Genomic DNA, 14,367 nt, shown 5'->3' with positions numbered 1-14,367 from the left:
AAAATTGTGGAAGAAAAATTCCTTTTATATTATAAAATAGTGTTACGTTTCCTTATTAAAGGATTATTAGAATTATTAATGGATTATTATTACTAGATATATGAAATATAATGATATATACAAATATAATAATAATCAAATATCTGATAATCTTTATAAATAGTGCTTTTTCCTTTTTGTTTAAAGTATCCTTCAATACTCGTCTCAATAGGCCACATCCGAGATTATTAATAAAATTTACTATTCTTACATTATTTTTTATTGTAAAATTTCATTTTACTTTTTATTTCCTCTAGAACTGCTCCTTCGAATATATCCTGTATGTAAAATATGTATTTCATTAATACACCATATATTAAAAATAGTAATATTGAGATGCTTATTTTTGAATTGACAACAAAATCATATTTGCCTCAGTAGCAGGATTGATAAAGGAATCTTTTAGAACAGAAGAATTGTTAATTTGCGATTAATGAATGCGGGTTGGTGTGGGCAACACAGCAAGAGTGCCACCATCACTTTCCACTAATTTTTCCCGTACTCTAATTTTTGCTCATCACAGTCTGGGTAGAAAGAAAGAATACAAAGAATCGACGTTAGCGCCACTTTCTTGGTGTATGTTCGCCCGCTATGCATGTCATTTATCTACTAATAAAGTCCAAAGTCAAAGGTGACTGTTTGATGACATCCCGCTGTTGAGATAAGGAATGCCAAACAAGACCCTCTATTGGAGGTAACTTGGTTCTTCGTTTAGTGAATCAAGCTGTAAGTGGATTGATTGATGATTTCTATAAATTACCACTGAAATCAGAAGATCTAGGGCCATTCTTTTCAAGCTGAATATGTCAGATAACACCTCAGTATGAGGCATAGACCTTAAGTCAGATAGAACCGATCTGGCACGAGGCAGCCGTACATGGTAGAATGCGGAAATGATGCATCACTTTCAATAGTAGTCTACATTTGTCTATTTGCAGCATGAAACATTTTTGCGTTTGAATAAAGTTTTAGGATAAATGCTCTGTTGGAGCCCACAAACGTAAACTATGATCTTGTGGGTCATATCATTCATCAAGTTTAGGTGGATACGGGCACGGATATGTGGTCGTAACCATGTGGAGATTGATCAGAAGTGTTTACGGCATTAAGGACGCTTCGTTATATCTTGCAATTCAAATAAGTTAGATATGGACATACGAAGAAGCCAGTTCTTGGACGTCACAACCTCCTTTATTTAGTTTACTCTTGTGTTTACTGTTTATATGGGAAGGAGGTATTTAAGTTTCACCATCTTACCTCGAGTACATAAGTACCCGATAATCGCCTAGTAAGTTTTATGTATCGAGTTCTCGGACCATGATAAGTAAAAAATAGGTGGAAAGAATATGTGGTTGTATTTCCTATGACCATCATGGATATGAAGGAAGCTAGAGATTTGTTACGTTAAATTACTACTATCATGTTTCGCAAATTCACTATCCCTGATTCGAGAGCATCTGCATGGTCTCCAGTTGAGTTAGGTAAAACATAGATAAAATAAAAAAACACATCGATTTTGTAGATCTACGCAAACAATCACTTGTGATTCAGAAAAACTACGCAGATAGAGCATAAGCTGAATGAATCCTAAGTTTACACTATCACGTCATACATTTTAATTTGTTTTGAAGATATTGAGAATGAATGGTAAATTTTTGGTGATGGAAAAAATCTTCCCAGGTATGTTTTTTTTTTGTTCACTGTAAGTTCTACTAGATAACAATTCCTTCAAATTGCACTCCATCATTCTAATTTGTGCTTTTTGTTAAGCTTATAAAGTAAACCACTTCACTTATTTTCATGAGAAGTGTTTCCTTTAAATACCCGGCAAAAGAGTTAAATACTTTAAATAGTTGGTTCTGGAACAAAATATGAAGTCAGGCTTGTCAGTCATCCATTTTATTGTACCTTAATAATAGAACAAAGTAGCAGTACGTTTTAACACACGTATTGTAATAGTCTAGGTTTGGTTTTCATGTGAATTTCAGGTCTATTGCTCACTTCATGAACATTTAATCGTTATAAGACAAAATCTTGATCGCAAATTTATTAAAGATAATAAATGGGATATTAAAAAGAGTACTGAACTCGAAATCAGTTGTTCAGATCAGAAATCATACTTTCAGACGAAGTCTCCTCATTTAGTCCCCATGAACATGTCATCAGATAAAACTTCAGCCGTTAGTTCGACTTAAGTTCACGTTGGAGCTCAAGAATGTCATACACAACACCCAAACAATTAATGTTTGGGCTGGCAATGTTAGTGACTAGAAGGTGATTGTAACCTATTATGTCACCTGTACAATCAGTAACAAATCTCCTTCTGTAAATGCATATCATACTACCGAAAAAAAATATTTATTTACAAGACAGAATTATGCTTCACTGCGTTGTTGGAGAGAATATGTATTCGTATTTGTTTAGACTTACCTTTGAAATTCGATTGATATTAAGAAGGGATTTTATAAAATGATCCCGTGATTTCTTTTGCTTTAATTGCGTTTGTGGGGGAATGAATACATAACATTATGATAACCCATCCAAAAAAAGCTGTTATCCGCGGCTTTGCACACTAATTACTGTTGAATAACAGGGATGCCATAGGCATAGACAAGTCTTTTAGTAGTGGCCATATTCAATTCAAATATCCGTACAGTCTGCAATGCTTTTAGTTGAATAGCTCAAAATAATTCAGTAGCACTTCAACTATTAAGATAGCTTAAGGGCTATAAGGGGGAATTCTAAAGCTGGAGTTTGTTAACTTTTGTTGTGAAAGCGCTTTTAATATAATATAAAGGAGTCAAATGATAATTTTGAAAGGATGGTGGGCATATTAGAGGATATATTATTTCATGGTTTATGCGAACATCCAAAACACAATTAAACATAGTAGATTTCGCGTAACAGGAGCACCAAAATCTAGACAATAATCACCTCTAAAAGAAACATTTGGCTATCGTACAGGCCACATGGCTCATTGTCCTCAATTTTATTGTGTTAACGATTTCATACGCTGCTCCCTCCATGGTTTGGCATCCCTAAAAAGTGTCTTTGTGTCTGGTACATTGCTTTGTGTTTCCATTTACAAAGGTCAGAAGCTCGCTGCGCTTGCTTGATTTCTCAAATGACAGTATAATCATGGAGGTAATAATTGCCAATTAAGTTGTTATTGCTCCACTCTCATGTTTCTCTCACCTACAAATATTCTGTAGCACGATGTCAAAGGATACCAATATCAAGTATGTTATGAGTTCACATTAACAATTTAGATAATTAAATCCAAGTTCACTATATTCTGAATAATGTATATATATGAAACAAACTCTTTAATAATTTTAATCTTTGAGATTGGACGCATATAATCATGGAGGTAATAATCGCCAATTAAGTTGTTATTGCTCCACTCTCATGTTTCTCTCAGCTACAAATATTCTGTGGCACAATGTCAAAGGATACCAATATCAAGTATGTTATGAGTACACATTAACAATTTAGATCATTACATCCAAGTTCACTATATTCTGAATAATTTATATACATGAAACAAACTCTTTAATAATTTTAATCTTTGAGATTGGACGCATATAATCATGGAGGTAATAATCGCCAATTAAGTTGTTATTGCTCCACTCTCATGTTTCTCTCAGCTACAAATATTCTGTGGCACAATGTCAAAGGATACCAATATCAAGTATGTTATGAGTACACATTAACAATTTAGATCATTACATCCAAGTTCACTATATTCTGAATAATTTATATACATGAAACAAACTCTTTAATAATTTTAATCTTTGAGATTGGACACAACATCTCAAACATTACGTAGTATGGTAGACATCTGAAAGCATAATCAGTTATATGATTCCAATTATTACAGATGTATTTTCACAGATAAAAAGCCAGTACAGGATTTTCGAAATCGATTACCAGAACAACAGGTTCCTAAAGGATGGAGAGCCTTTCCAGTACGTGTCCGGGTCCCTACACTACTTCCGTGTTCCCCGGGTCTACTGGAGGGAGAGATTGCGCCAGTACCCGCGCTGCGGGGCTTAACGCTGTTTGCACGTGAGTACAGAACACAAGACTGATTACCACAACAACAGGTTCCTAAAGGATGGAGAGCCTTTCCAGTACGTGTCCGGGTCCCTACACTACTCCGTGTTCCCCGGGTCTACTGGAGGGAGAGATTGCGCCAGTACCGCGCTGCGGGGCTTAACGCTGTTTGCACGTGAGTACAGAACACAAGACTGATTACCACAACAACAGGTTCCTTAAGGATGGATAGCCTTTCCAGTACGTTTCCGGATCCCTACACTACTTCCGTGTTCCCCGGGTCTACTGGAGGGAGAGATTGCGCCAGTACCGCGCTGCGGGGCTTAACGCTGTCTGTACAAAGTTTCAAAAATATATATTTTGGCAGTAACTGGGGAATTTTATATCGTGGGCAGGACAACACCTCCTGAAACCCTTCCCAGTAAACAGGGTCTGAATAAGACCAACTACACTCCCAAAAAAGAAAGAGTAAGTTTCGTTTTCCTCTTTAGACCTCTATTATTTGGTTTCACGTGAATGTATAGTAGAAATATTAAAAAAGAACACTTTGACGGATTTCAGATGTATTGATAATGGGTTTTTTCTATTTACAACTATATCTCAAATCTGTAATAATAATATTTTCAGACAAAACGTTTTTGTATTTCGAACAATACTTTGAAATGTTAAGGTTATCCTTAGTCCATAGTTCGTGTTCAATAGTGGATTTCATCAACTTTAAAATAACCCAGTTCTGAAAAGTACTGTACTGTCTTTTCTATTTTATTTTATTGAATTGCGTAACTAAGATAAATTCTAACAAACCGTAACAAGTAAATAAAAATAAATTTATTATGCTTACATTAAAAATTAACAATTATATTGCTATATAGTGTTTATAAAATAATTTAAAGAACTAATCATTCTTTAAGTAATATCCCGTTTTTAACCTAAATAAAGCATTCACTGTTGGTGAAAGTTTGCACAAACTCTCTTTACTATTTTCCTTTAGACTTTAAGGGTTACAGAAAGAAATGTAAGGTATTAAACAGTTTTTCAGAATGTTAACATAAAAATTACGAAACATTTTCTATTTAACCTTCTGATCATGGGCTGTTTTTAAAGATGGGTTACGAGTATTTATGTTTATTATGATATTGGTATTGATCTGTGTTATCACCGTAATAAGCGTTATCGCTTTTATTATCAATGTGCGCGATTAGATATGTATATAAGCAATTATCCGGCCAACTTCAATTTCTTCAATATTGTAGAATAATGACTATGTAATCATTAAAAATTAATAAACATGACAATACGCGACGGAAAGCCACCGTTGACGTTACCGTTGCCGAGCGATAAGAAGTGTCGGATTTCAAGCTCTACTACGTGATCCGACACGTGAACTGAGCTTGGTTTTCTGTTTTTACCAGCTGTGCGGGAAGGTGAATAAGGCACCACCAAAGACCGCACTGATAGATCGGCGTGGAGCATGTGAGATCGGTACTTTATCGTGCCGTCACTCAACGAAATCTCGAAAGAACCAATCAATAATTGCTCCGGCCACCGGTGCGGGCTACGGTGAAAGTACCACCCTCGTTCCTGGCAGAAACAGAAAACATCCCTGGATGTAGTATCTAAAAATCAAGCTCAGATCACTTGAGCGCCTCAACCCCGCTTCAGGTTGGTCTTACACCCGACGTGTTAATAAATAACCTACTGTTTATGTTAATAATTTATTTACTGAAGATAAGCACAAGTTAAATCTAATATGCTCTCAGTAAGTTGCCAAAACCTAAATTGTATAGAAAATCTTTCATAATTGCACGGACATTCCGGAAAATACTCGGTTATTATGCAAATATTCTCACCAACGTTCACGAATAATTTTTACTTTTGTACTTCGGAGCATATATAAGACATGGTATCCAAATGGCAGTTTCATCTATAATAACCGTCCTAAAAGCGTTTTTGCTACTACGATAAATAAAATAAAATAAATCACATAAAATAAATACAACCTTAACTTACATAAGTTTTCGTCTCGATTTAAATTTTCCTTTCACACTTTTTGTAAGAACCTTATTTTTAATTACATTGTTATCGTGATAAAAGCATTACAGTTCAAAAGTACTCTTATGAACATGTAAATATAGTACAAAATCTAGCAAAGTCTATATAAGCGCCTTCGTGCAGGTTGGATGTTGACGCAACTCAGTAATATGTACTGCACTGTGCTTATAGAGTGGAAATAAAAACTGCATAAAAACTGCGAAATACAACTTTGCAACAAAATTTACGACATTTTAATTTTTAAACACTGACATAAATACCAGTATATTTTAGTATTTTAAATGTGATGTTACTTTTTTAAAGAGACTATATACATATACCAGATTAATATGTACATAAATAAAATGTACATAAACGTTTCATTTGTTTTCAGTTACATAGAATGGAGTCGCCATGAGTCGTCGCCGGGCACATACAGTTTTTCTGGAGAGAACGATTTCGAATATTTTGTGCAACTAGCACAAGAAGAGGACCTGCTTGTTATTTTGAGGCCAGGGCCATATATATGCTCTGAAAGAGATTTTGTAAGTTTATGAAGTTTCTCATTTAATTTAGTATGTTAAGAATAGTAATAAACCACGTTCAAACACAATATAATAAAGAAAATTACTGTTCATTCACTTAAAAAATACATTATGTGTGTGTGTGTCATATACTTGAATATATATTTACACATGATTTCCATTGCTTTGAATATATTTTCTTAGGACTCTTTTATGGAGATAATTAAATCCTCACGGCACGTATTATTAATCACCTATAAGGTAAAATTATTACGTTTAGTAATATGGATTCTTTTTAAATATAGAAAATAAATTATTAAATATTATTAATTACATAAAAAACTAAGATATTATTTTGCAGGATTCGCTTTTTTGGACATTACTACAATTTAAGATGTTTACTACAAGATAAAATGTTTTAGCATAGTTTCTTTATTGTCAATTCATTTTCTTTAAAATTAAACTAATTTGATTATAATTTGTAAATTTCATAAATAAGGAAACAAGAGAAGTCTTTATAAATACCCGGATTTCATATCTGTATGAATACTATTATTTCTAAACTCTACGTTATATCAACCCTACCTTTCATCATTATAAACTTATTTGTATGGTACAGTTTGTTTGATTGCATTTACCTTTTATTAACTATGTCATAAATGGTTAATAGGAAATGTAACCATCATAATGCTAGCTTTGCAAAGATCCATATTTCTTTGCATCTGTAATTTTATTTTTAAGTAACCACGTTTTAGCTGTTAAATCTAAAACTCATGTTTTTTTTGTTTCCAATTATATACCAGTAAATAAAGTAACACTTGAAATCTGGACGTTATGAAAATAACTTTATCTTTTCTTCAAACAGTCTCTATTTGTCGTATTAGCATCATAACATATAGCATCATAACTTTATTGATATTGCATTAAAATTAAGAAGAACAAAATATTTATTTGACTTACAAAATTATTTCACTCATATTAACTGTTTGCTTCATACTTGATAACATTTAAGTTTGATACAGCAGAATAAATTGTAATCTTGAAAATAAAGTTTAAAATTTTATTTTACTACTCGAGAAATTTTTGATTAAATTCATAAAAATTACACTTCAACCTTTTTAAGTATTTAATGTAATGGGATTGTATCCTACTTGCATGATTAAGCAAACTAGAACATGTCGAAAACACTAAAAATACTAAAGAATTTTTAACGCTCAATCTTATATATATATATATATAATTTCAATAAACATTGAATCACAAAAAGTACTTTTTGTGATTCAATGTTTATTGAAATTAAATAAGGCTATTGCCATTTATACAATTTAATGTAAATAAAAGTCGGTTGACAGGTATTTGGTCTTCCGATCATATGATAGTTTGGTTCTTTAAACACATATGTGACAGATACGGCCAAATACAAAATAATTGAATCGGAAAAAGTAAACGCTCTGTGGTGTAATGGTAGCACATTCACCCGGCAAGTGAGAGATCCGGGTTCGACTCCCGGCGGAGCAAGTACTTTTTGTGATTCAATGTTTATTGAAATTAAATAAGGCTATTGCCATTTATACAATTTAATGTATATATATATATATATATATATATATATATATATTATATATTTATATACATTATGTTATTAACTCCACTTAAGTAATTAATTGGTAATTATCTATATATATTAATGTAATGAAAAGTTACTAAAACCTTTAATTTCTTTTAATTATTGGACACTGACCATAACTACACAAATATTGAAAAGAACATGGAAATTTTAGATATCGAAAGGAAAGGAGAGAAATTAAACACAAAAGAAGTATTACATATCTAAATGGTAATAAAGATCCTCATAACATTTTAAATAGTAATCTGAAAACGAGACAAATCCCATTTTTGAAAAAAATTAAAATATTAAATACAGGTTATTAATCAAAAATTACAACTTTGTCATTTAAATTTAACATATGTTTAAAAGGTCCACATGTGTATATTTAATTGTTTATTAATTATTTATTTATTGAAACACGTGTATGTCAATAAAAATATTTTGAAAAGGGTTTTAGTTACTTTTCATTACATTAATATATATATATATATATATATATATATATATATATATATATATATATAAGGAGGATGTTTGTATATATGACATTGATATACTCAAAAACTATTTGACCAATCATTATGAAAAGGTCTATGTATTTTTTCCACAAAGAAGGTTTATATGTTATGCCCATTGATATCTCTTGCCACCAGGCGGCGCTGAAAAATGTGTTTTCAAAGCGCCTGCATATTATAAACTGCAAGTTCGAAATAGTTACGTGTATAAATAGCCAAGCAGTATTTGAAAGCGCTAATTTATGATGTATATTTGACTTTAGAACAATGTTTTGGTTGAACTTACAGCTTGAATGGTAGACGACTATAATACTGATAGTAGTTGAGTGTTATAATAAAGTACATGTACGTGAACACTGGATAAACATACGCTTTGACAGACCGTAGCAACAAGGTTAACTGTACACCGGTATTAGAAATATAATCACTTGAACCAGAAGTGCTCATACACGGGCAAAGCTTACGGAAAGCGTATCTAACAGCTAGTTCGCTATAAAACAAAAATGATGATCAAAATGGGGAACAAGGGACTAACTCAACATTACCCGCGGAATTCTGTAATCCAACACGTATTCCAAAGCCTCGAGATACTATATGAGAAATGGGAAAATGTACTCCTGAGTATAACCCTCTTGTTGCTTCTTCGTTTGTATTAGAAATCCAATTTCTCCCATTTCTCTGAAAAAATTTACTTAACTTATCTTTGGATTTTATTTAAAATCACAATGAGTAATTTGTTCCAAAAGCATTTTCCATAAGTTAAACATGTTGTAAGATCAGATAAATAAACTTTGTACACGTTTAACGAACATGTTTAATTATGTAACTGATGTTTTTAAGTACTAATAATTTTGTACAACTTACGTTAACGAAGACTAGCTACGCGCGTGACCTCGAGTGTGTGGTGATTGGCGGGAGGGGTGGCGGGGTAGCATTATACGCTATGTCCCGAAAACATTACCTGTGACTCATTGGTAAAACCCTCCTTTCAGGAATCGTATTGGCCCAAATAACTCATAACACTCGCTAAAATCAGTCTGTTTTGTGACAGTGCTGATTGTTGTGGAATTAAATAACAAGAGATTACCAAATGTAATAGCAATAATAGGACTTATCCTTGTTTTTCAGTTGTTATAGTGTAGTTTAACGTGTTCTTGAAAATAACGTATTTGTCGATACTAATCTGCAAATCGAAATCGTGAGTTTGAAGTCGTTAAAGAGATTGTTGCGCCTTCATCTCACCGGCTAGCACGTAAACGCAACCCGCCACACATATAGCGTTTATTTGTTTAAAGGGTAGTATTTGGGTCCTAAGAGCACAGCTAAATTCCTCCAACTGTAAAATGTACGGCAGTGCAAGGGTTAGCTAGTGCAATCAATTTGGGATTTGGGTCATTTAAAACAAATTGTATTGTCCTAATACTTTACAATACTTCATGATACCTACCCTGAAGTCAGGAAAAGTATAGCCTAACTATTTTTTTAATTACAACAAATCTCTTCACCAACAACTTTAGACATTTTGGACTATTTTCAGATTCAATTGAAAACGTCTGAAGACAAAAATGTGAAGATTTTACAGTGTATGTTTAATATAAAAGGAGGTATTGACGTACATTTTCTTTATTTTTGAAAATGTTGTGCCATAGATGGTTAAAAAGTTAATTAGACATTTTTATAATTACAAATATGTCGACATAGTGATATCTAAACTTTGTCGTGTTCTAAATCGTAAAAACCCTATTAATTTATAGGAATTATGTATTAAATTTTAAAAAGACATTTCGCGCCTACATAATTTTAGTATAGTTTCCCGCCACGCCCTGTGTGCTCGAGGATTCACGGGCAGAGAAGTCGCGCTCGCTGCCCCACCACCGACATTCCTCTTGCCCGTCCTTATCCTCCATCAATTCCTTAGCTCTTCTGGTTCGTTCTCGACTCTGATAGACCTAGTTCATAACGAAGATGATACTTTTACAACAGGACTAGTCCTACCGAATTTAATTTTCGCTCATGTTGAGTTGAGCACACTTTTTTAATTAAATGTGAGATGTTTTTGAACCATTTAAACAGCATCCGTGACATTTCATTAATGGTCAAAAATATTTGAAATTATCGACGCAATCTTTCAGTTACAATTTTCAGGTCACTGATTATATTTGACGTAACTGATATTAATAAACCCTTCTGTTATCGTGTTACGGGTTAAATTACTTAATAAATTGTACCACAACTCAAAGAACATTGTTCTCAATATCTCATCTGTTTTGAAATGTTTTCTTGTTATTGAATACGTTACTCGTTTGTTTAATAAGCGCATTAATGCGGTCCTGTCATCCGACCCTGCCACGTGGCTGTATTATAATTTGTAGTCCAAAACTAAAATTGCTTTCAAATAATTATCTACTATTTAAAATTATGAAAAATATAAATTCTGTATTTTTTGTTGGATTTTTAATTTTGATTTAAGCATTACAAAGTAAAATCTTAACTTTAGATATTATCTTTGTATACGTTTAAAATTTGTTTAAGTGTCTAATAATTAATACAAAATACCATAATTAATATAAATGCCAACTAAATAAGTAGTTAATATTATTTTAGCAAGAAAAGAGATCTAGCTTTTTAAATTGTTGAGGGAGCAGTATTACTTTATTTCATTGTGGAAAGAAATCATTTACAATTCATAGAGAACTTTCTGTACATATTATTATGAAAGTATCCTTGGGTATTAAAAAAGAATATATATATATATATATAGTGCTGAAGATTTTATTTTATAGGATTTCTAGCTTGTTTATTTTAAATTTGAAACATGATTCTTTGACAACACCTACATTTTATTTTGTAAGTGTTACATTGCAGTAATAATTTTATAATACCAAGATTACAATTAAGAGATAAACTGGGTACCTGCAATTGTTCTAATACTAAGCTCCAATTCGGGAAGGCTTAATAATACTCTACATATTTTGTACCGACTTCGGTCTCTAGAACACAATTTGGTCCTGGGAATCAAGAATATACACGCGAGATTCCGCGATTCTTTTAACTTTGTTCGGAATTATATTGTAAAATAAATGAGGTAATAATGGAATGTATGAGTGCATGCGTTTTTTTTAAGTGTGTCTATTTCTAGGGAGGATATCCGACGTGGCTTCTTCATGAAAATCCAAATATGGGCCTTAGGACAAATGAATCAAGTAAGTTCAACCCAGTACATATATATATATATATATATATATATATATATATGTGTGTGTGTGTGTGTGTGTGTGTGTGTGTGTGTGTGTGTGTGTGTGTGTGTGTGTGTGTGTGTGTGTGTGTGTGTGTGTGTGTGTGTGTGTGTATATTATATACATTAAATTTTTATAAGTGGCAATAGCCAAATTTAATTTAATTTCAATAAAAATTGAATCACAAAAGTACTTGCTCCGGCGGGAATCAAACCCGGATCTTTCACTTGCCGGGTGAATGTGCTACCATTACACCACGGAGTTTTCGATTAAATTATTTTGTGTTTGGCTTTTATATATTTTATATGTATATATATATATATATATATATATATATATATATATATATATATATATCAAATTATACTCACGGAATTGTGCTCATTCCTAATTTATCCAGATTTGCGTCACTTCCAGGTCACACACACTTTGTTGAGTCTTGGTTGAGTGTTTTATTGCCGAGAATTCAGCCACTCTTATATGGGAATGGTGGACCTGTTATTATGCTACAGGTAAATATCAAACTGAGTTATAGATATTTTAACTACTATAGGCCACACATAGCCTATTTAAATTGAAGCTGTGAGGGCTTTCAGTTATAGCTTTATTTCAAACACAACTATAAATATCATCTAAAGTTGTCACAAAACTTGAAGAATTTGGTGTTCTACGATCTCAATCTGATAATGCAGTGGTTTTATTTCTGCGAACATGACGTATCGCTTAATAACCAAATAGTTAACATCTCGTCGTACACTATAACTTGATGGTGATACGTAACATGTCTGCTATCAGGGATTTCAGTGCTGGGTGTGGGAACGCTCGTTGTATTGCTTGGATAACAGATGAAAGTTATTTTTTTATATTATTTTTACAATGTTATCTTTGTTTGATCAACATATTTTCTACACCATTTGCTCAATTATACTGCTGGATAGGAGGTAACCTAGAAAATTATACTCCTCCTGTTCGAGTAGTCGTCTGTGATCATTACCATGTTCCATGACGGTGAAAGATTATTCCTTGAACATCAATGGAAAGACCTCTTTTACTGCTTAAGAAATAGTGTTTCCAATTCGGGTACACACTTTGAAACGTCACATAACAAATATTCATTTAACAAGGCTAACATTTTTGTTTTGGTTCCTCAGAAACGTGGAGTTCCCATTATGCTTTTGAAAATAGCATGGACATGTACTAATAAATTCGACCTCGAAGTATATAAGCTTTGCTCGTATATTCATACATATAATATCGTATATAATCATTTGTTCCTCTTAGACAACCCACAGTTAAATTCGACATACCATCGATACATAAGAATCATTTATTCACACAATAGAACACAGAGGTTTTCTGTGCAAGTCAAAACATCAGTATAAATGTAATTATATAACATTAACTAAACAGAACTGTTTACAATAGAGCACACAATCTAAATTAACAACACAGTACATTCTTGTAAAAATTAAAATAATATTCCTACTACAAAACAATCGGTCTAATCAAAACATGAGTATCACGAAAGCCTCGTGGAGACTGCAGAAAGCCTTCCCGATCAAGTAAGCCTTTAAATAATTTTTGAAACTGTTTACATTTGTGTAAATTTTGATTAAATTTAGATTTAAATTGTAGATTTTAGGTCCAAAATTAAAAAATGAGTTTCTGAAAAGGTCTGAACATGTTTTTGTCTCTTAGATAGGTCAAAAATGTAGTGTCTTGTTCCAGGTGGAGAACGAGTATGGAAGCTTCTCGGCATGTGACGGACACTACACACGCTGGCTAAGGGACGTGTTTCGTACATATGTAGGTGACAATGCAGTGCTGTTCACTACTGATGGTGCCGGCAGTGGTTACCTCAAGTGTGGAACCATTCCTGGGGTCCTCGCCACAGTCGACTTTGGGCCCAGTAAAGATACTTTCTTTCAGTTTTATAAAGTATTGTAACGCTATATGTCAGATTCAAACTCCTTAACTTGTTATAAATACTTCAGTCAATTTGAAAGCCATGCCATTTCACAAATATAGTACTGAACTTGTGTTGTCAGCTACTAACGTGTCAAGAGAGTTTGACGCCCTAAGACAGTACCAGAAGCACGGACCCCTCGTGAACTCCGAGTTCTACACGGGGTGGCTCACACACTGGGGCGATCCCAAGATGGGTTCACGCTCCACTTCATCTATAGTCAACTCCACTCGACAGCTTCTAGCCCTCAACGCGTCCTTCAATTTTTACGTATTCCACGGTGGGACCAGCTTTGGTTTGTCGACAGGTAAGTAATATATATCACACAATCTTATATTTTTCTTGTTATTCCAACAGCCTTTATATAACACAGTAGCAAATGTTATTAAAA

At 32.9% G+C, this 14,367-nt stretch overlaps 1 protein-coding gene across 4 annotated transcripts in view; it reads left to right on the top strand.

The window, feature by feature from the left end:
* LOC124359844 (beta-galactosidase-like) overlaps positions 1 to 14,367 on the top strand; it is a 97,595-nt gene that overhangs the window by 72,773 nt on the left and 10,455 nt on the right. For 3 of the 4 annotated variants that reach the window (XM_046812927.1, XM_046812925.1, XM_046812926.1), the window contains 6 exons: positions 3,934 to 4,107; positions 6,521 to 6,671; positions 11,914 to 11,977; positions 12,428 to 12,522; positions 13,739 to 13,919; positions 14,059 to 14,283. In XM_046812927.1, the coding sequence (XP_046668883.1) occupies positions 3,992 to 4,107; positions 6,521 to 6,671; positions 11,914 to 11,977; positions 12,428 to 12,522; positions 13,739 to 13,919; positions 14,059 to 14,283 (832 nt within the window). In that variant the 5' untranslated portion in view covers positions 3,934 to 3,991. Of the gene's footprint in view, positions 1 to 3,933; positions 4,108 to 4,222; positions 4,271 to 6,520; positions 6,672 to 11,913; positions 11,978 to 12,427; positions 12,523 to 13,738; positions 13,920 to 14,058; positions 14,284 to 14,367 lie in introns of all 4 variants that reach the window. The other variant, XM_046812928.1, reaches the window with a different exon arrangement.

Source organism: Homalodisca vitripennis, chromosome 4 (assembly GCF_021130785.1).
Source record: "Homalodisca vitripennis isolate AUS2020 chromosome 4, UT_GWSS_2.1, whole genome shotgun sequence".
Classification (NCBI taxonomy): Eukaryota; Metazoa; Arthropoda; class Insecta; order Hemiptera; family Cicadellidae; genus Homalodisca; species Homalodisca vitripennis.
The sequence above is the reverse complement of the archived record's forward strand: the minus strand, read 5'-3'. Positions and strand labels throughout refer to the sequence as shown.